The sequence below is a fragment of the Doryrhamphus excisus genome, chromosome 9 (assembly GCF_030265055.1).
Source record: "Doryrhamphus excisus isolate RoL2022-K1 chromosome 9, RoL_Dexc_1.0, whole genome shotgun sequence".
Classification (NCBI taxonomy): domain Eukaryota; kingdom Metazoa; phylum Chordata; class Actinopteri; order Syngnathiformes; family Syngnathidae; genus Doryrhamphus; species Doryrhamphus excisus.
In genome coordinates, this window is record NC_080474.1 from 803,995 (window position 1) to 823,192 (window position 19,198).

Sequence of the window (19,198 nt, forward strand, 5' to 3'; positions counted from 1 at the left end):
GTTCATAAAAAAAAAAAATCCAACACGTACTGTGACATTCTGAAGAGCTGTTCATCAGTGGTGGTGGTCTGGGGCTGCACGAGTGCTGCTGGAATTGTGGAGCGGCGGCTCATAAACCAAATAAAAAAGAATACCTACACGTACTGTGACATTCTGAAAAGATTTCATTTACTGGTGGTAGTGATATCATGAGTCTGGGGCTCCATGAGTGCTGCCAACGCTGAGGAGCTGCGGCTCATTTTGAAAAAAATGAGTTCTAACACGTAATGAGACACTTCAAGTGTCTTGCTGAGAAAGATGAAGGTGACGGAGTGGACAAGTCAGTCAGTTTGTAGTAAGATGTAGTAAGATGTAGAATCCACTACATCAGGGGTGGGCAAACTACGGCCCGGGGGCCACATGCGGCCCACCAAACGTTTGAATCCGGCCCGCCAGTTGCTTTTAAGTATTTCAACTTTTAACATACCAGCTGGCAACATGACTTTCAAGTCGGATGTCTTATTCAGTAAAAAAAATAAAAATAAATCGTAGTTTGATGTGGTCTGATGTTTAAAGTGCTCCTGAAAAAAAGGAAACAAGAACATATAGCTGATAGTATGACAATTAAAATTAGACAAATAATTCAAGGCGTAAAATTATTAAAATTATTAAAAAATATGTACAAAATATTAAAAAATATTAAAAATTATAACAAATTATTAAAAATTATAACAAATTATTAAAAATTATTTTAAAAATATTAAAAATCATTAAAATTATTAAAATTATAAGCGTAAAATCATGTGTGTTAAATATATGTTCTGGCCCCCCGCACAATTTTGTTAACTCAATGCGGCCCATGAGTCAAAAAGTTTGCCCACCCCTGCACTACATCCTCCACAGCGTGTGAAGAAAATGTTAGTGAAACAAAGAAAACATGGCCGTGCAGGAGGTAAACAGCGCGTACAGTACGCAGTAGGCAGGGATTGGTGTTGGGGGGCTCCAGCCGCTTTATAGTACGGTACTATTAATACATGGGCTGCCTGTCAGATATTAATAGTTTCCAAGCACATCCTGTTGCTCCCTCTGCATGCCACTGGCTCTTCTTGTGCAAATACTAAATCAATCAATACAAATAAACATTGATTGGTTGGGAGAGGAGCTTTTATTTCTTTTCCAAGTGTCATCCTGAGCGACATTTTAGCTGTTGTCTACTTAGTAACAGAAAGACAAGCTCTTTTAATATGACACCCGTTATGCTAGGAAGATATTCACACCATTTTTTTTTTTAAATGTCTCTGGAGAGCGTGGCGTGCAAAGACGGCATTGGAAGTGGACCTTTAAAGGCTTCATATAAATAATCCGCATGGGTGGTTTGGTCTCGGTTGTGATTGGATCCACTTCAACAGCAGAGGTAGCCGGAATAGTTCTAGCCATCCAATCCGAAGGCACGAGAGGACCGCGACATGAATTCACCGACACCTCTTTATCATGCGTGGAGGCGTAAACGGAAACATAACAAAACCCCGCCTACATTGCAAACATGTCAATTCAACTCAAGTTACGTGGTGTCTTTGAACGCAACCCTTCATGGCCCATAAAGTGTGATTCTGCTACTATTAGACTAGCGTTAGGCAAATGGAGTTTCAGTTTTTTAGCTCAATTTTCTTTTCATTTGACAGTCTTAATTTTTACTTTTAGGGCTGTCATGATTAAAAATGTATTAGTCATGATTAATTTGTTTGAAAACTGTGATTAATCTGAGCTATCAAACCATATGACAGCCTTAATAAAATATCAACATGTCTGAAACTGATATTGTTATTGTATTTTGTCATTCATTTTATTTAAATAAATATAAATTTATATAAATAAATTTTATATAAATAATTATTATATAAAATTATTTTTAAATATTTATATAAATAAATATAATTTTTTAAAATCATTGGACAGCTTATTTTATTAGGGATGTCATATGATTAAATATGTGTCATCACATTTTTGTGTAATCACATAGCAAAGAGGCTGTTGTGATGTTCGGATTGTCCCTGAATGCATCTTGCGGTAGCGACCATGAGGAAGTCCCACCCTGAGGCTGAACGGACTGGAGATGCGTTTGGGAGTTGGAGATACGCACAGTAGACGATGCTGGTCTTGTGTTCCAGTCGGGATAAATTACTAACGAGCGTGAGACTTAACGGGGAGGCGTGGCTTGCCATGATGCGTTAAAGATGTTAAAAAACGTAGGGAAAATAGTCAAATAAAGGAGTTATTGCCAATAACGCTCTATTTTTGACAGCCTGATATTTGATACGTTTGACCAGGATGACGACGGCTTCCGGTAGTGTCGGAATGCTACGCCCCCTCTAGGGGTCCCCCTCTAGGGGTCCCCCTCTAGGGGTCCCCCTCTAGTAACGGAAGGAACAATGAATGAGGTGGACTTGAGGCGGTACCTGAGGACCTGAGAGACGGAAAAGGACCCGGTGTTTGGTCTGTCTGGTGTCGGTCAAGGATGACAGGAATGAATGGCGTGTGTAGCTCAAAAGGTGGATTTGACTCCTGGAAGACCCACGTTAGGACCACCAAAGTACACACATGCCATACTTGCTAGAATACAACAGTGCGGTCCTGTTCAGTGTATGAACCCCTCCCATTCGGTGCGGGTGTGGTGGGTGTGGACGCCTCACAGGCTGGGCTGAGGACTGGCGCAGGCGCTGCTGCCGACACTGGACCCGGGACTGGACTGCGAGGCGGGCGCGTTGGGGACAAAGGTGTCCGTGTCGGCAGGATCCGTCTGGTGCTGATGGATGACCACCACCCTGGAAGAACAGCATGCAGGGGTCAGGAAGTGGTCACATTTCCAGCTCCGAAGAAGCACCCGTGTGCACACCTGGGTCTGGGCGGATTGACGGGTTCTTCTCTGTGGTGGTCCAGCTTGGAGATGTAGCTACACTTGGACCACTGCGTGGACGCAGACGCTATCAGGTTGAGGTTCTGACTCGAGGATGCTAGTGTTTTTATTTACCGTGTGAGCAGGATCGCTGGTACCCAAATGAACTCCTTTCTGACACCAAGTCCTGAGCAGATTGACACCTGCACAAAAACACAACGGCTGTAGCTAGCTGCCACTCGGGCGGCGTCATCTTGAAACATGATCCCTCCGCATCAAATAGACTTTATCGATATGAAGAATATGCTTGATTTTCATATCGTGCTTAAAAGAAATATCGATATATCACCCAGCCCTAGCATAGGGGTGCTATATCACGTCTAGAGGGCTCTAATAATGTTAAGTGTATTTTGAAGGTGGTAAACAGGTTTTGTATGTCTTGAGGTCTCTTATTATGTCTACTATATTGGCTAATAGCAGTGTAAATGTGACTATAGGGGTGTTATATCACGTCTGGAGGGCTCTAATAATGTCAAAAAGTGTATTTTGAAGGTGGTAAACAGGTTTTCTATGTCTTGATGTCTCTTATTATGTTTACAATATTGGCTAATAGCAGTGTAAATATGACTGTAGGGGTGTTATGTCATGTCTAGAGGTCTCTAATAATGTTTAAAAAGTGTGTTTAGGGGGTGGTAAACAGGTTTTCTATGTCTTGATGTCTCTTATTATGTCTACTATATTGGCTAATAGCAGTGTAAATGTGACTATAGGGGTGTTATATCACGTCTAGAGGGCTCTAATAATGTTAAAAAGCGTATTTTGAAGGTGGTAAACAGGTTTTCTATGTCTTGATGTCTCTTATTATGTCTACTATATTGGCTAATAACAGTGTAAATATGACTGTAGGGGTGTTATGTCATGTCTAGAGGTCTCTAATAATGTTTAAAAAGTGTGTTTAGGTGGTGGTAAACAGGTTTTCTATGTCTTGATGTCTCTTATTATGTCTACTATATTGGCTAATAGCGGTGTAAATGTGACTATAGGGATGTTATATCACGTCTGGAGGGCTCTAATAATGTCAAAAAGTGTATTTTGAAGGTGGTAAACAGGTTTTCTATGTCTTGATGTCTCTTATTATGTCTACTATATTGGCTAATAGCAGTGTAACGGTGACTATAGGGGTGTTATGTCATGTCTAGAGGTCTCTAATAATGTTTAAAAAGTGTGTTTAGGGGGTGGTAAACAGGTTTTCTATGTCTTGATGTCTCTTATTATGTCTACTATATTGGCTAATAGCCGTGTAACGGTGACTATAGGGGTGTTATGTCATGTCTAGAGGTCTCTAATAATGTTTAAAAAGTGTGTTTAGGGGGTGGTAAACAGGTTTTCTATGTCCCGATGTCTCTTATTATGTCTACTATATTGGCTAATAGCGGTGTAAATGTGACTATAGGGATGTTATATCACGTCTGGAGGGCTCTAATAATGTCAAAAAGTGTATTTTGAAGGTGGTAAACAGGTTTTCTATGTCTTGATGTCTCTTATTATGTCTACTATATTGGCTAATAGCAGTGTAACGGTGACTATAGGGGTGTTATGTCATGTCTAGAGGTCTCTAATAATGTTTAAAAAGTGTGTTTAGGGGGTGGTAAACAGGTTTTCTATGTCCCGATGTCTCTTATTATGTCTACTATATTGGCTAATAGCAGTGTAAAGGTGACTATAGGGGTGTTATGTCATGTCTAGAGGGCTCTAATAATGTGAAAAAGTGTATTTTGAAGGTGGTAAACATGTTTTCTATGTCTTGATGTCTCTTATTATGTCTACTATATTGGCTAATAGCAGTGTAAAGGTGGTTATAGGGGTGTTATGTCATGTCTGGAGGGCTCTAATAATGTTAAAAAGTGTATTTTGAAGGTGGTAAACATGTTTTCTATGCTCCAAGTAGAGAAATATTCAATTTAGAAATAAGAAATCCTGCTTTTACCCCCCATTAAACCAGGATTACTGTACATTTAGTGATGATAATGTTTGGTATCGCTTATTTGATGTCGGAGCCAGCATATAAACCACATGGGATCAAACCTTTACTCCTGTTCTTCCAGTACTTCCGTTCCCACTGGTCCAGCACCATGTTGAGGTAGCGCGGACACTCGAAGAAGCGCAGGTAGCGAGATGTCGACGGCGAGGGGAAAATGCGTTCAAACTCCCCGCGGCGGTTGAACTCGTCCTCCGTCTCGGCGAGTACGCGGACGTCGCTGGGGGTCATGACGTCCAACACTGTCGCCAGGAAGTCCTGAAAGATTGCGAGCATGACGTACCGGCATAAGACACATTTGATTTGATTCACTTTGGAGTGTTTGCGTACCTGGTCAGCAAAGTGCTGTTTGAGGTAAAAAGCCCGCTTGACCTTCTCGTCAACAGAGACCTCCGGGTGGGTGGTCTCCCTGCTCCCACCACACAGACTGCAGGTACAACAACACACACACACACACACACACACACAATGGCAACACAATCAGCAACATATTCACTGAGGCAGGTCACTGGTGAAGCACAAAGACCTGCTGCTGGAGCTGGACGTGCTGCCGCTGGGAACGTCCTCTCGTTGAGGGATACGGAAACCCGCCAGGTTCAGAAGGTCTCGGACCATCTGGCCCTTCACGGCGACATCCAGCGCCGTGTTGGAATGGAGGCTAACATACAAAACATTCCCCAACAATGGTCGATGCTAAATGATTGGACACCACGCGCCACAGTAGCAACCCCCCCGTGGACCCTGGATGTTACCTGGGTGAAATGTTGACCTCCAGGATCCAGGGTTTGAGGTTCTCGTCCAGCATGATATCAAAGCCGAACAGCTCGTGACAGCTGTACGGCGTCCGCACGTGCATCTTGAGCAGGGAGTTGACGTACGGTTCTGACCTGACGACACACACCAGACGCTGAGTCGTGTCATGTCAACCATCTTGCAGCTGCGGTCGACTCTCTTACGCGATGATGGTTTTGATGACGATGTCCTTGATCTTCTCCCAAATCACCGTGGTGTCCACTCCCCTGGAGCCCAGATACTGCCACAAGGCCTTCAGAGCCCTAAAGCATGCAGATACAAGACTTAGACTAGCGGGCACGTCTGAATATGGAAATCTACCATCTCTGTTTGCTGATGTTCTTTTGGCTACTTTTGCTGATATTCCTTTGGAAGCAATTGCTGTTATTCCTTTTGCTACGTTTGCCGATATTATTTTGGCTACGTTTGTTGATGTTCTCTTGGCTACTTTTGCTGATATTATTTTGGCTACGTTTGTTGATGTTCTCTTGGCTACGTTTGCTGATATTATTTTGGCTACATTTGCTGATATTCCTTTGGCTACGTTTGCCAATATTCCCTCTGCAACACTTGCTGATATTCCTTTTGCTCAGTTTGCTGATACTCTTTTGGTTACTTTTGCAGATGTTGTTTTGGCTACATTTGCAGATATTCTTTTGGCTACATTCATTGATGTTCTTTTGGCTACTTTCGCTGATATTATTTTGGCTATGTTTGCTGATATTCTTTTGGCTACATTTGTTGATGTTTTTTGGCTACTTTCGCTGATATTATTCTGGCTATGTTTGCCGATATTCTTTTGGCTACATTCATTGATGTTCTTTTGGCTACTTTCGCTGATATTATTTTGGCTATGTTTGCCGATATTCTTTTGGCTACATTCATTGATGTTCTTTTGGCTACTTTCGCTGATATAATTTTGGCTATGTTTGCTGATATTCCTTTTGCTAAGTTTGCTGATATTCCTTTTGCTAAGTTTGCCGATATTCTTTTGGCTACATTTGTTGATGTTTTTTGGCTACTTTCGCTGATATTATTTTGGCTAAGTTTGCTGATATTCTTTTGGCTACATTTGCTGATATTCCTTTTGCTAAGTTTGCTGATATTCATTTTGCTAAGTTTGCTGATATTCTTTTGGCTACATTTGTTGATGTTTTTTGGCTACTTTCGCTGATATTATTTTGGCTATGTTTGCCGATATTCTTTTGGCTACATTCATTGATGTTCTTTTGGCTAGTTTCGCTGATATTATTTTGGCTATGTTTGCTGATATTCCTTTTGCTAAGTTTGCCGATATTCTTTTGGCTACATTTGTTGATGTTTTTTGGCTACTTTCGCTGATATTATTTTGGCTACTTTTACTGATATTCCTTTTGGCTACGTTTGCCGATATTCTTTTGGCTACATTTGCTGTTATTCCTTTGGCTACGCAGCCATTTCCGTAAAGGCAACGGTACTAACATGCCGCTTACCAACATACTTATGCCGCATTACCATTTGTGTCCCTGGCAGGCCTTGTCGTTGCTGTTGGCCTGATACTCCGAGTTCTTCTTGTTCACGCTGTAGTTGGTCAGGTGCATGAACTTGTTACTCAGCGTCTTCATGGAGGACGAATACCTGCAGACACAAGAAGTGGGCTCCATAAAACCGCAGCAGCTTTTTGGTAAAACGTCAACTACGGAACGTTGGTTCGTGTGAGCGCTGACTTGCAGCTGGCGAATCGAACCAGTCCGTCTGAGAAGATGTAGATTCTGAGCGGGTCGTAGCAGGTCACGTAGACGTAGATGCGCAGGTCGAACTTGTTGCCGCTGATGAGGTAGGGCTTGTGCAGATACCTGAAACGTAGTACATCACCAGGCAGATGATGAACACAGGATCACTTCTTAAAGGAAACCTATTCAGATCATTTTTCGGCCCCTTTGTGTCGAGTTGTGGACACGGAGAGTGCACAGAGAGAGGCCGATCACATGTGTGATGAAGGAATTCTGACACGGATGATAAAGACTTTCATGGTTTTAGTTCCCTGAGTGACTTTTGTAGTAGGCTGCTCTTAACTATGTTCCATACACGGCCTAGACCGGGGGGGGGGGGGGGGGGGGGGGGGGCAGACTATATATTTTACACGTAACAGTCCACCTGGTATTATTGTATCTGTAAAATTGTCATGCAATCTGCTATTATTTATTATTTTATATTTAAATATTTTAAAAATAATAAAATATTATAATAATTAAAATAAAATTAAAATATAATTATTATATTATTATTATGTAAAATATTATTATATATAATTAATATAATAATTTGCATTAACATAATAAATATAATAATCATAATAGTTATAATAATAATATAATAATTATAATTTTAATTTTTATTATTATTATGTGCTTGTGTCCCTTTTTTCAGGAGCACTTTGTAAACAACAGACCATGTCAAACAACGAAATTGATACAACCATCAAAAGGTTGGCTCAGGCCATGATGCCAGGTTGTATGTTGAGTTTAAATTAAATACTTTGGAAAGATTGGGCGGGCCGTATTCAAACACCTGGCGGGCCGGATGTGGCCCCCGGGCCGTAGTTTGCTCACCCCTGGCCTAGACAATGGAATTTACGGTATCGTCCAGCAACATTTGTTATGATGGCAGGCCCGGTTGGAAGCATAGAACTCCATGTCTGGGTAAAATGGGTCACTTGGAAGTGAGGGATCAAAGAACATTGATGAGGACTTGTGTCCGTATTGTTGACTTACTTCTGGACCAGAAGGGACTTCTTGCGGGGCATCTGGCTCCATTTGTGAATGACCTGGATTCCGATTCCTCTGGCCGAGGCAGGCTGTTGGGACATAAATGATAAACGGTTGGTGAGTGGAATTGACTCTGGAGTTGCTTATCCATTAATTATGACTTTAAATCAGCTTCTTAATGAGTGGAAGACGTCTTTCATATTTTGTTATTCTTTCTGTTAATGGACTTTTTAAGGAAGTAAATTTTATTCCACTTCCTGTCATTCCAATTGCAATTCCATCCTGTGGGCAGCAGCCAATGAATTCCAAAGTCGGAATGTTGCAAGTGTGGGTGCAGAACTCTGTACGCGTGGTGTGAAGTTACAGGTTTGATGATCCACTTCTGCCTGGAGCCGTCCTTCCAGGCCTTGCGTAGCAGCAGGATGTCCTGAGGGAGGACGAAAGTGCGAGGGAAGAAGTTGAAGTCCTGTTTCCCAAAGCGGACCTGCATCTTGGACAGGTTCTTCCACAGCCGGTCCTTCCTGCCGATCTGGAACGTTCCGGGGAAGTGGTTCAACTGGGGAAAAAAAATGGAGGTGTCAAGTAAATGTAAGCGATATTCCGAGGAGCGGGAGGTGCTCACCTTCTGGTGCTCTTGAAGAGTCTTGAAGCACGGAGACTTCATGTGGTGGCCCCAGGAGCCCAACCAGTCGTGGCTTTCTAGACGACGGAGCGGAATCCATCCATCATTTTTTTATGTCATTTGATACCAACACTTAAAAAAAACATTCTTTTTTTAAACGAAAGGTGAAAAATGGCCTCACAGCTAGGAGACCAGGGTTCAATTCCACCCTCGGCCATCTCTGTGTGGAGTTTGTTCTCCCTGTGCATGTGTGGGTTTTCTCCGGGTACTCCGGTTTCCTCCCCCATTCCAAAAACATGCTAGGTTAATTAGCCACTCCAAATTGTCCATAGGTATGAATGTGAGTGTGAATGGTTGTTTGTCTATATGTGCCCTGTGATTGGCTAACCACCAATCCAGGGTGTACCCCGCCTTACGCCCGAAGACAGCTGGGATAGGCTCCAGCAACCCCAGCGACCACCATGAGGATAAGCGGTACAAAATGAATTAATGAATGAAAAATGGTGTTTCTTGTTTTGACATCCGTCCATCCATGCATCTTTTCCGCTTATCCAGAAGACGAGAAACAATGTGAATTTAAAGGGGACCTATGACGCTTTTGCCACCTGGACTTCCATATATGGGCGTGGCTGTAAGCCAGTTAAGCTATCTGCCCTCCCCCCCAAGCTCTGCTTCCTCCGCCCTCCCGTAAACTCAATACAAAGGGGCAGAAACATTAGCATAATAGATCTCCTTTAGTCAATAAAACGCTAAATTATTGAAAAAGTTGCATTTGTTTTTTCCGATTTATCGCAAAAATGTTCAGTACTAAAATATTGACACGACACTGCACGGGCTGCAATCGTACTAGCCACATGTGATCAGCGTTGAAAGGCATTTTTCGGCATATGCCGATCATGTGATTGGTGGCCGATCCCTACGTTTCATATTGATATTTCCCAATAACATATTTCAGAGCAGTCATCCTAGTAGAGTTCTATTTTTATATCACCTCGTACTTCGGTACGTGACCAAAAAAAATAAATAAAATAACAAAACAAAACAAAAAATATCTATGTTAGGAAAGCAGGAAGTGAACAAATGTAACAGTTAGTGATTGTAAAGGTACCAGTTGGAGGGGTAGGATTTAATAAGCTTTGCTTCTTCCTACTCCTTTTGGACATGTGGAACTGGGAACTGATTATGGGATGCACTCAATTGGAATCTGATGCATGTTCAAATGAAATTAAACCATTACCATTACCATTACCATTACCATATATCCTCCTGTTAATTCTAGTACGTGTCTTCCAGGTCTGAAAGTACATAAACTTGAATCGTGCAAACTCCAAGCTCCTTACTCTTGGTGATCTTGAAGTGCGACCTCCCGATGGTGTTCTTCACAACATTGGGCGTGACGGTGCTTAGTTTCCACTTTAACAGCCGTCTTTGCTCCTCGGGCAGCATTTCCACTGGAGGTCAGAAAACACAGAGCTGATCCCCGGCACGCTCCCGCTACGCAACAGTGGTGTGGAGACACGCCTACCTTGCTCGTCGGCCGTGCTGAAGTAGAGCGTGGGAGCCATGTGAGGGAACAGGCTGGGAACCAGGGCCGGTTTCCTCTCACGCTGGTCCTCCACCTCCAACGACATGGGCTCTTCAACACTGGAGGGACCATGGAGAAACGGAGAAGCAACGGTGAAATGGATGCACCGGTACGACGTGTGATGCATTCAAGTGTTTCCCGCAGGGCTCCAATCTATTTGTGGCACTTGTGGATACGCGGCACAGAAGATGAATGGATGGAGATTGACAAAAAAAATTGCAAGTTAACAAGAAAAAGGTGTAATTTTACGAGAATTAATGTCATATTATGAGATGTAACATAATTTGAAAATGCTGCGGAAAAAATTAAGTCAAAATATTAACAGGAAAAAAACAATACAATAATAATAAAATAATAAATATAAATACAATAATAGAATAAACTTGGATTATTAAGAGAAAATTTTAGTAGCATAACCAAACAAATAAAGTTGTCATTTTTAGGTGATCCAAAATCAATCATTATGAGAATAAAGTCATAATATTATGAGACATAACATTTAAAAGTAGTAATATTATTTAATAATGCTGCTGAAAAAAAATAAGTCAAAATATTAATGGGAAAAAAACGAGAAAAGTTGCAATTTTATAAAAAATAAATATAATAAATATAAATATAATGATCTTGGATTATTAAGAGAAAATTTTAGTAGCATAACCAAACAAATAAAGTTGTCATTTTTAGGAGATCCAAAATTATGAGAATAATTATGAGAATAAAGTCATAATATTATGAGACATAACATTTAAAAGTCGTAATATTATTTAAAAATGCTGCTGAAAAAAAATAAGTCAAAATATTAATGGGAAAAAAACGAGAAAAGTTGCAATTTTATAAAAATAAATATTATAAATATAATAATCTTGGATTATTAAGAGAAAATTTTAGTAGCATAACCAAACAAATAAAGTTGTCATTTTTAGGAGATCCAAAATCAATCATTATGAGAATAAAGTCATAATATTATGAGACATAACATTTAAAAGTCGTAATATTATTTAAAAATGCTGCTGAAAAAAATTAAGTCAAAATATTAATGGGAAAAAAAACAAGAAAAAAGTTGTAATTTTATAAAAATAAATATTATAAATATAATAATCTTGGATTATTAAGAGAAAATTTTAGTAGCATAACCAAACAAATAAAGTTGTCATTTTTAGGAGATCCAAAATTATGAGAATAATTATGAGAATAAAGTCATAATATTAAGGGGACAAAGATAAAGATGATTTCAGTTGAATGTTTAAATTATTGGACAACCAAAAATTGGGGAAAAACAGCGGAATTGATCCTTTTTCATCAATATCACAAAGCTGACATCCTTTCATATTTCCGTACGGGACCCTCGCTGGGAGACGTTTGGACACCTCCGATGTAGAATGATCATTTCGATATCGCTGACAAAGTCAGACTACGTTTGTTTGTTTTTTTCCGGCGATATCGTGACGACGCATTCTCACGAGCTAGGCTGATGCGTCCAACGGAATGTAAAAGCAAATACACTCACATGACGGTCATATCGGAGGAGAAAAAGAATAGAGAGATGAAGGATGAGTGGATGATATTCCCGTCTCCCTGCTCGCAAGTCAGCTTCCTTAACCTTTCCTCCACGTGCATCAACTACATCTGGCAGGCCGGAGCGCTGTGTGTCTACGTGTGCGTAACCTTGGTGACCCCTCAACAATCGAGATGGGGGCCACAATGGCCGTGGATCCGTCTGGCTTGAAGGGAGGAGCGCCCGCGAGTGTTGGGTGGGCACGCGGCGCCAACAACAAGGTGGTCCACAATGCTGCAGAGCTTTCCACCACGCTCTGCTGCCTTTCAGACCGCCTCGCACAACAATGGCCGCGGCAGAGAATGGACACACACACCCGACCCGTGGACGCCTGCTTTATGTCGTCCGGGTGGGCGGGGACCCGCCAATTAGACACCACCAGCAGGTACCGATTCATATGGGGAAATTTTCCCACGCTTTTGTCTTTTTTTTTACGCCACTTGGAGCTAAAGGTGTGCTAACCTATCTAGTCATCAGTGCTACGTTTTTTAGCACTACTATTTTTGGGACCTGATGATTGGGGCATGTCCTGCCCGATCGGCACCTTCAAACCAGCATCTGTACAGTATGTGAATCAGTACTGGTGATGAATACCAGTATGCATCATTCACCAATATTTTTTGCTGATGTCACGTTTGAGCAGAATGTCCGTTTTTTTGGGACTCCTGTGTGTCTACGCTTTCATGCTTTTTTTGTTTTTCCGGTTTTATTTTGTTTCTACATAAAAAAAATTTGGTCCACAAATGGCCCGCGTGCCGCACTTAGAACATCCCTGGTTTACATATTTCAGAGAGGTAGGGGGGTGTTAAAGGAGTGTATAGTAGCTTCCACAGCGTTAATCGTTTGGCAGCATTCATAAATACGTATTCAGGTTGGAACAATTATTATTATTATTATTATTATTATTATTATTATTATTATTATTATTATTATTATTATTATTATTCATTCATTCATTTTCTACCGCTTCACGAGGGTCGCGGGTGGTGCTGGAGCCTATCCCAGCTGTCTTCGGGCGAGAGGCGGGGTCCACCCTGGACTGGTGGCCAGCCAATCACAGGGCACATATAGTCAAACAACCATTCACACTCACATTCATACCTACGGACAATTTGGAGTGGCTAATTAACCTAGCATGTTTTTGGAATGTGGGAGGAAACCGGAGTACCCGGAGAAAACCCACGCATGCAAACTCCACACAGAGATGGCCGAGGGTGGAATTGAACCCTGGTCTCCTAGCTAACCACGCGACCGCCGTGCCGCCCGTTATTATTACAGCTGCCTTTCCACATGGAATGGGCGTGTCCCATTATGTGCATTCATTAGCTGCCTCTTTTTAGCTCTTCCATCTATTTTGAATGTTATTCGTTATTTTTGTGTGCGTGCTGAACAGGAAGCTGTCCTCACCCAGCGACGGGCACGGTGGAGGAGGTACCGTTGACGAAGGACGACTCGGAGCAATCTGAAAAGACGAATACAAAATGAGTCAGCAGGCCGCCATCACGAGGCCGCCGCCGCATTTTGAAGTCTTTACCGTCATCGCTGCAGACGTTCTCCTGCTCGTCGGGCAGCAGTTCTTCTTCACCTCCGTCCACTTGCATGACACACTCGGGGCTGGAAGCAGACACGCCAGACCAGTAAGGAGATTGGAAGACTCCCACCACGACAACAACGAGAACAACGAATCTTACCCCGCATCTTCAGACCGCCTCAGCGGTGGGCTGGAGGACGTCCGCGGAGACGTGGTGGTTCGCACGTGTCGCTGCTTGGTGAGGCGGATGGCGGAGATCTTGGTGGTGACAGAGCCCATCAAGGAGCCTGTGGGACGGCTAGATTGTTAAAATCATGTCTCCACCTGCCAGGCAGGTGTGGGTGTGATTACCTGGCGGTCCCGTCTGCTCCTCGTCCGGTGCGGCATCGACACTGTGGACGTTTGGCACATGACTGCTGTGGGATGCGGCGGCGGGAGAACCGAGTCCCCCACCTACATTTCCTGGTCTGTTTGGTGTACTTTGCGGGTCTTTGTGGCTGGCATCCAGAGGCGGAGAAACGGCGACCACTTGCACCGGATTGTCTGCGGCGGCTGATTTCAAGTGGCAGTTTAGTGCTGGGATGGCGTTGGTCGCAGCTTTTGCCACCTTATGGCTTTTGCTTGCATTTGTTAGCGCTCTCGCGCCCACTTTAGCGCCATCGAGGCCGGGTGGTTCCTTTCTGGACGCTGCCCCCTGCTGTTGGGAAGGAGTAAGGCGTACAGGAGGCACTGAAGGTGTGGTAGGGCTTTCAACGGCTTCAAGCTGGGGAGACAACAAAATGGAACACTCTAGAACAGGGGTGCTCACACTTTTTCAGCATGCGAGCTACTTTTAAAATGACCGAGTCAAAATGATCTACCCACTATAAAAATGCAAAACATCTATTTATTTTCAAATGTATTGAGGATTATTTGTACGTACAATGTATGTTGATGTACCTTACATAACCAAATGAGCCAATATTGCAAAACACACATAATTAACTATTAACATTTTTTGTAATTACCTGAGTTTACTTTGATGACTTGCACTGAATTGAACCAGCCAGGGATGCATAGTCCGGACAGTAGCTGCTGATAGCCAGCCTCAAGCACACTTCCAAATGTTTATCAGTCATGGATAATATCCGTATCATAATATCCGTATAATATTCCATATCCGTATGGAAGTCATATGTTTTTTGCCTTTTTACTTGGTCCAGTTTTTGCCTTTTTACTTGGTCCAGCTCCTTCGCTCATTTTAGTGACCATAAACTTTAGCGAGGGCTTAAAATCTCGCAATTCGCCGACTAGCTTAGCACTTTGCATCGTTGTTTACGCATGAGCGGTGACCTAAAGGTCAAAATTCAGTTGTCATCTGACTGGTTGTCCTGTATGTCAATCAAGTAACGGGGATGGATGATAGGCTGACATCGTAAGTTCTGCTGCACTTAGAGACGTTGTTTGATTTGATTGGTCGCCCGAAGGGCAACATTCAGTTGTCATCTGAATGGCTGCCCTGTATGTCAATCAAGTGACGGCATTGATGCTGGGATGATATTTTTTTAATGTCACGCCGCGATCGACCAGCGATCGACCAGTACCACCTCCGCGATCGACCGGTAGATCGCGATCGACTTAATGAGCACCCCTGCTCTAGAACAACATTTTGGACTATTTGTACTATGTTCTGGAGGGAGTACAGACCAAATCATTAGGAAGGTCAGAGAAGAAATGGTCACTAAAAAGATGCTTTGATAATAATAGATTGTCCTTGAACCTAAATAAATCTAAAATCATGCTATTTATCATGCAAATACAAATAGACGGTGTAGACATTGAAAAGATGATTCTGGGGATTACAATAGATGAAAATATGAGCTGGAAACCTCATATTACAAATATACAACATAAGGTGGCCAGAAATATTTCAATATTGAACAAAATTTGCTCTCAATCAGAAATCACTCCACACTCTTTATTGCTCTCTGGTTCTACCATATCTTACTTATTGTGTGGAAATATGGGCTAATAACTATAAAAGCAATCTTCACTCATTTGCTAAATGTACTGCAAAAAAGGCCAGTAAGGATAATTCATAATGCCGCCTACAGAGAACATACTAACTCCTTATTTCTAAAATCACAAATACTTCAACTTGCTGATATAGTTCATCTTCAAACAGCTAAAATAATGCATAAGGCTAAAAAATAAGCAATTAGCTAAAAATGTCATCCAATACTTCTCTACAAGAGAGGAGAAATATGATCTCAGGGAAGAAGTACATTTGAAACACTTAAATTAAAAACTTAAATTATATTAGAAAGCAGGAAGTGAACAAATGTAACAGTTAGTGATTGTAAAAGTACCAGATGGAGGGGTAGGATTTAATAAGCTTTGCTTCTTCCTACTCCTTTCGGACACGTGGAACTGGGAACTGATTATGGGATGCATTCAATTGTAATCTGATGCATGTTCAAATGAAATTAAACCATTACCATTACCATTAGCATTAGCATTAGCATTTGACACAAACCTAATCTTGAGTGGAATCAAAGAGACTCACCTGTAACTTGGTCAACTGCACCGTGGGACCTCCTTGAGGGACGTCTTTATGGTAAACACCAATCACGGTGTCCCCGCTGGGGCCGACCCGGGCGGCGTCACTACTGGCTATCGACCCGTTTGAATTCAGAAGGCTGTTCGTCTTTGGCGGCGGGGTTGCGGTCCTACTTGGCACGGCTGTGGACCGGCTCTGGGTCCTGGTGTTGTGACCCTGGGCCGGCGAGGCAACAGCGGAGGAACGAGAGGTCGGCGCTTTGGCGTTCTCTCGACAAGCATCAGGCACTCGAGCGGTTCTAACAGTCTTAAGGTTGACAGACGTGGTGGGGGGCGGGGCTGCGTCACAGCAAGGCCGGGGCTCCCCGCCTCCCCAGGGGGTGGACTTGTTGGTGGGCATGGCACTCCCAAAAGGAGACGATGAAAGCGATTCTCCGCTTTGACGGACACTTGCCTTCGCAGGCGTCAGCTCCGACTCGATGAGAAGTTCCTGGCAGTGTTTGCGGATGGGCTTTGATAAGTACCAACAGCCACCATCACTGCTGAGCCGCTTCAGTTGTCCACAAGGAGGACCGAGCCATAGACTCCTAGTAGGCCTCAACTTTTTGGAGCGGTCGGGAAGCAGATAGAATGGCGGGTCCTGTTAGCTTGATGATGTTTCCGCTAACGCTCCTAAATGGGAAAACATCAGCTTCAGATTGCATCAAAGTGTAAAGCGGGGAGGCCTCCCTTCCTTGGCCACTCCAGCCTTGGACGCTGTGGAACAAAACACACTTTAGGCTGGTTGCTAGCACACCTTAGTCACATGAAACGTTCTACAAAATGGCAAAATTGGCATAAAAAACGCATTATTTCTAGTATGGGTCATTTTTGACCCACTTATGGAAGGTTGGGGTAGTAACACAAAAACACAAATTTCTTAAAATGTACAAGTACAAAGTTAAAAATGTGAATGGCATGATATCAAAAACATGTTTTTTGAGGAATACCAGGAATATGAAATGATGAAAAATTTTCATTACAGAGATATTTCAAGAAAACAACCGAACCGGGTCATTTTTGACCCACTTATGCATCTAAGGTTTAAAGGGGAAGTGCACTTTTTGGGAATTTTTCCCATTATTCACAAATCCTTATGTGAAACATGAAGACATATTTCTTTTCCTTTTGCATTCTTACATGACAAAACGAGTTAATACGAGCTACTGTCGGCCACACAGCATGATGGACCCACCACCAAATGCTACTGTGGGTAGCAAGCGTTGTATAACTCCATTTGACTTTTAAATGTGATTTAGCATACTTCAAGCGACATTACTGACACCCAGTATAGTATCGCAGAATACTACATATCATCACAATGCCTGAATGCGTCTTCTGAATGCCTCAGATTTGTATTTTATTTTCATTTTGCCATTTTTATGCATGAAAATGGCCAAAAAAGTATATGCATATTTATAGTATATATTAATAACAATAGGGCATATATGCTACTAAGAACAGAGCAAAGCAACAAAAGTGGGAATGCGATATGGTGGGATTATCAAATCCAGCAGCCTGTCAGGGATTAGGTCACGTGCACAAAAGTTCCCATTCAATGGAACGAAAACCGGGACAATTGAATCACCAACAAGGCAGAAGAGGACCCGGGGGAAGCAGGACGTTTGGTCACTGCGGTTTTAATATGATAAATAAAATATACATGACCATATTGAAGCTGGCATTGATGTCCCAAAAGTTGCTCACGAAGACAAAGTTCCAGTGGAATGTTTAACGTGTTGCTGACGTCATGTCAGATTCAAGACGGTTACTTTACACAAAACTACACTTTAAAAGTCGTTGTACATCTTTAGGTTTTGAGTTTTAAGGTGTTATTTGTGTCTCGGAGAGCGGACTCTATCAGCAAAGCAAGCTAGCTGCCTGGCAAGCTACTTTCCACTAGCTTCCTTTGGTCTGTCGGGGCACCCCACGCCATAGCAACCACGAACACGGCTGTTTTATCAGAGGCATTTGTACAACATGCTGGTAAAATGTCTACAACTTACCTCCTTGGTCCTCCTAAAGGAGCCAGGCGTTGTTTCCTACTTTCACTTTTGTTTGTTTTCCAGGAGTGACTCGCTCACATGGTGGCAGGATACGGCCGTACGTACCCACGTACGTACGTACTACCGGAGTGACGCATCACGGCAAGCAAAAGATCGTCTATTTTCGGTTATGATTTTGCTCACGTTTCGGCGAGAGTGCCCCCCAACGGCTTCCGGAGTCACCGCAAGCACAGCAACCTCATCTGTTTTTATAATATATTAGAGTATTTTACTTACAGGGTTGCGTTAAAAAGTAAAATTCACACATAGAAGTACATTGTATGATTCCCCCCACTTAAATCAGTGTACTCATTTGTTTTATCTTTTGAATGAATGTAATGACAACAATAAAGTCATTGCAATGTTGGCTTGTAGTGCTAAGGTTGTGTCGCTAGAGGGCGACAAAGAGACATGTACAGTCCCTCCATCGTTGTCACTTTAACTCTTCATGACTTGACTCGGACATTAAAATTAAAAGACATTAAAAGTGCAATAGGGACGCTTATATTTTATTTATATTTCTTAATGTTGTATTAAGAAATGGACGTGTTATTGAAAACAATTAACCCATCTACAGTGCAGAATGACTCAAAATTATTCAAATTTTTATATATTTTGTGATTTAATTTACAATTTGGCTGCACGACGGGTGAGTGGTTAGCACGCAGGCCTCACAGCTAGGAGACCGCAGTTCAATTCCACCCTCGGCCATCTCTGTGACGAGTTTGCATGTTCTCCCCGCGCCAATCCAAATTGTCCATAGGTATGAATGTGAGTGTGAATGGTTGTTTGTTTACATGTGGCCTGTGATTGGCTGGCCACCAGTCCAGGGTG

At 42.3% G+C, this 19,198-nt stretch overlaps 1 protein-coding gene across 2 annotated transcripts; it reads right to left on the reverse strand.

The window, feature by feature from the left end:
* Positions 1-66: 66 nt before the first annotated feature.
* On the reverse strand, positions 67-18,461 carry ttll4 (tubulin tyrosine ligase-like family, member 4). 2 transcript variants are annotated; one of them, XM_058082370.1, is made up of 21 exons: positions 18,326-18,461; positions 16,288-17,036; positions 14,094-14,505; positions 13,903-14,029; positions 13,746-13,825; positions 13,619-13,673; positions 10,597-10,715; positions 10,412-10,522; positions 9,072-9,148; positions 8,814-9,005; positions 8,456-8,538; positions 7,409-7,537; positions 7,197-7,319; positions 5,867-5,965; positions 5,663-5,797; positions 5,437-5,568; positions 5,241-5,337; positions 4,958-5,168; positions 3,008-3,075; positions 2,873-2,943; positions 67-2,801 (listed from the first exon to the last, which is right to left on the reverse strand). In XM_058082370.1, the coding sequence occupies exons 2-21, from the start codon at positions 16,678-16,680 to the stop codon at positions 2,666-2,668; spliced, it is 2,850 nt and encodes a 949-aa protein (XP_057938353.1). In that variant the 5' UTR covers positions 16,681-17,036; positions 18,326-18,461; the 3' UTR covers positions 67-2,665. The 2 variants fall into 2 exon arrangements, with proteins under 2 accessions (XP_057938353.1, XP_057938354.1); XM_058082371.1 differs by lacking the exons at positions 13,619-13,673; positions 13,746-13,825; positions 13,903-14,029; ... (1 more) ...; positions 16,288-17,036; positions 18,326-18,461 and adding an exon at positions 12,164-12,312.
* Positions 18,462-19,198: the final 737 nt, after the last annotated feature.

Excerpts from the sequence above, each read along its gene's own strand:
- ttll4 (XM_058082370.1), bottom strand. The coding sequence starts at position 16,680 with ATGCCCACCAACAAGTCCACCCCCTGGGGAGGCGGGGAGCCCCGGCCT. Across the intron at positions 5,338-5,436 it reads ACGTCCAGCTCCAGCAGCAG|TCTGTGTGGTGGGAGCAGGG; the intron begins GTCTTTGTGCTT and ends TTGTACCTGCAG. Across the intron at positions 2,802-2,872 it reads GTCAATCCGCCCAGACCCAG|GGTGGTGGTCATCCATCAGC; the intron begins GTGTGCACACGG and ends CTGTTCTTCCAG.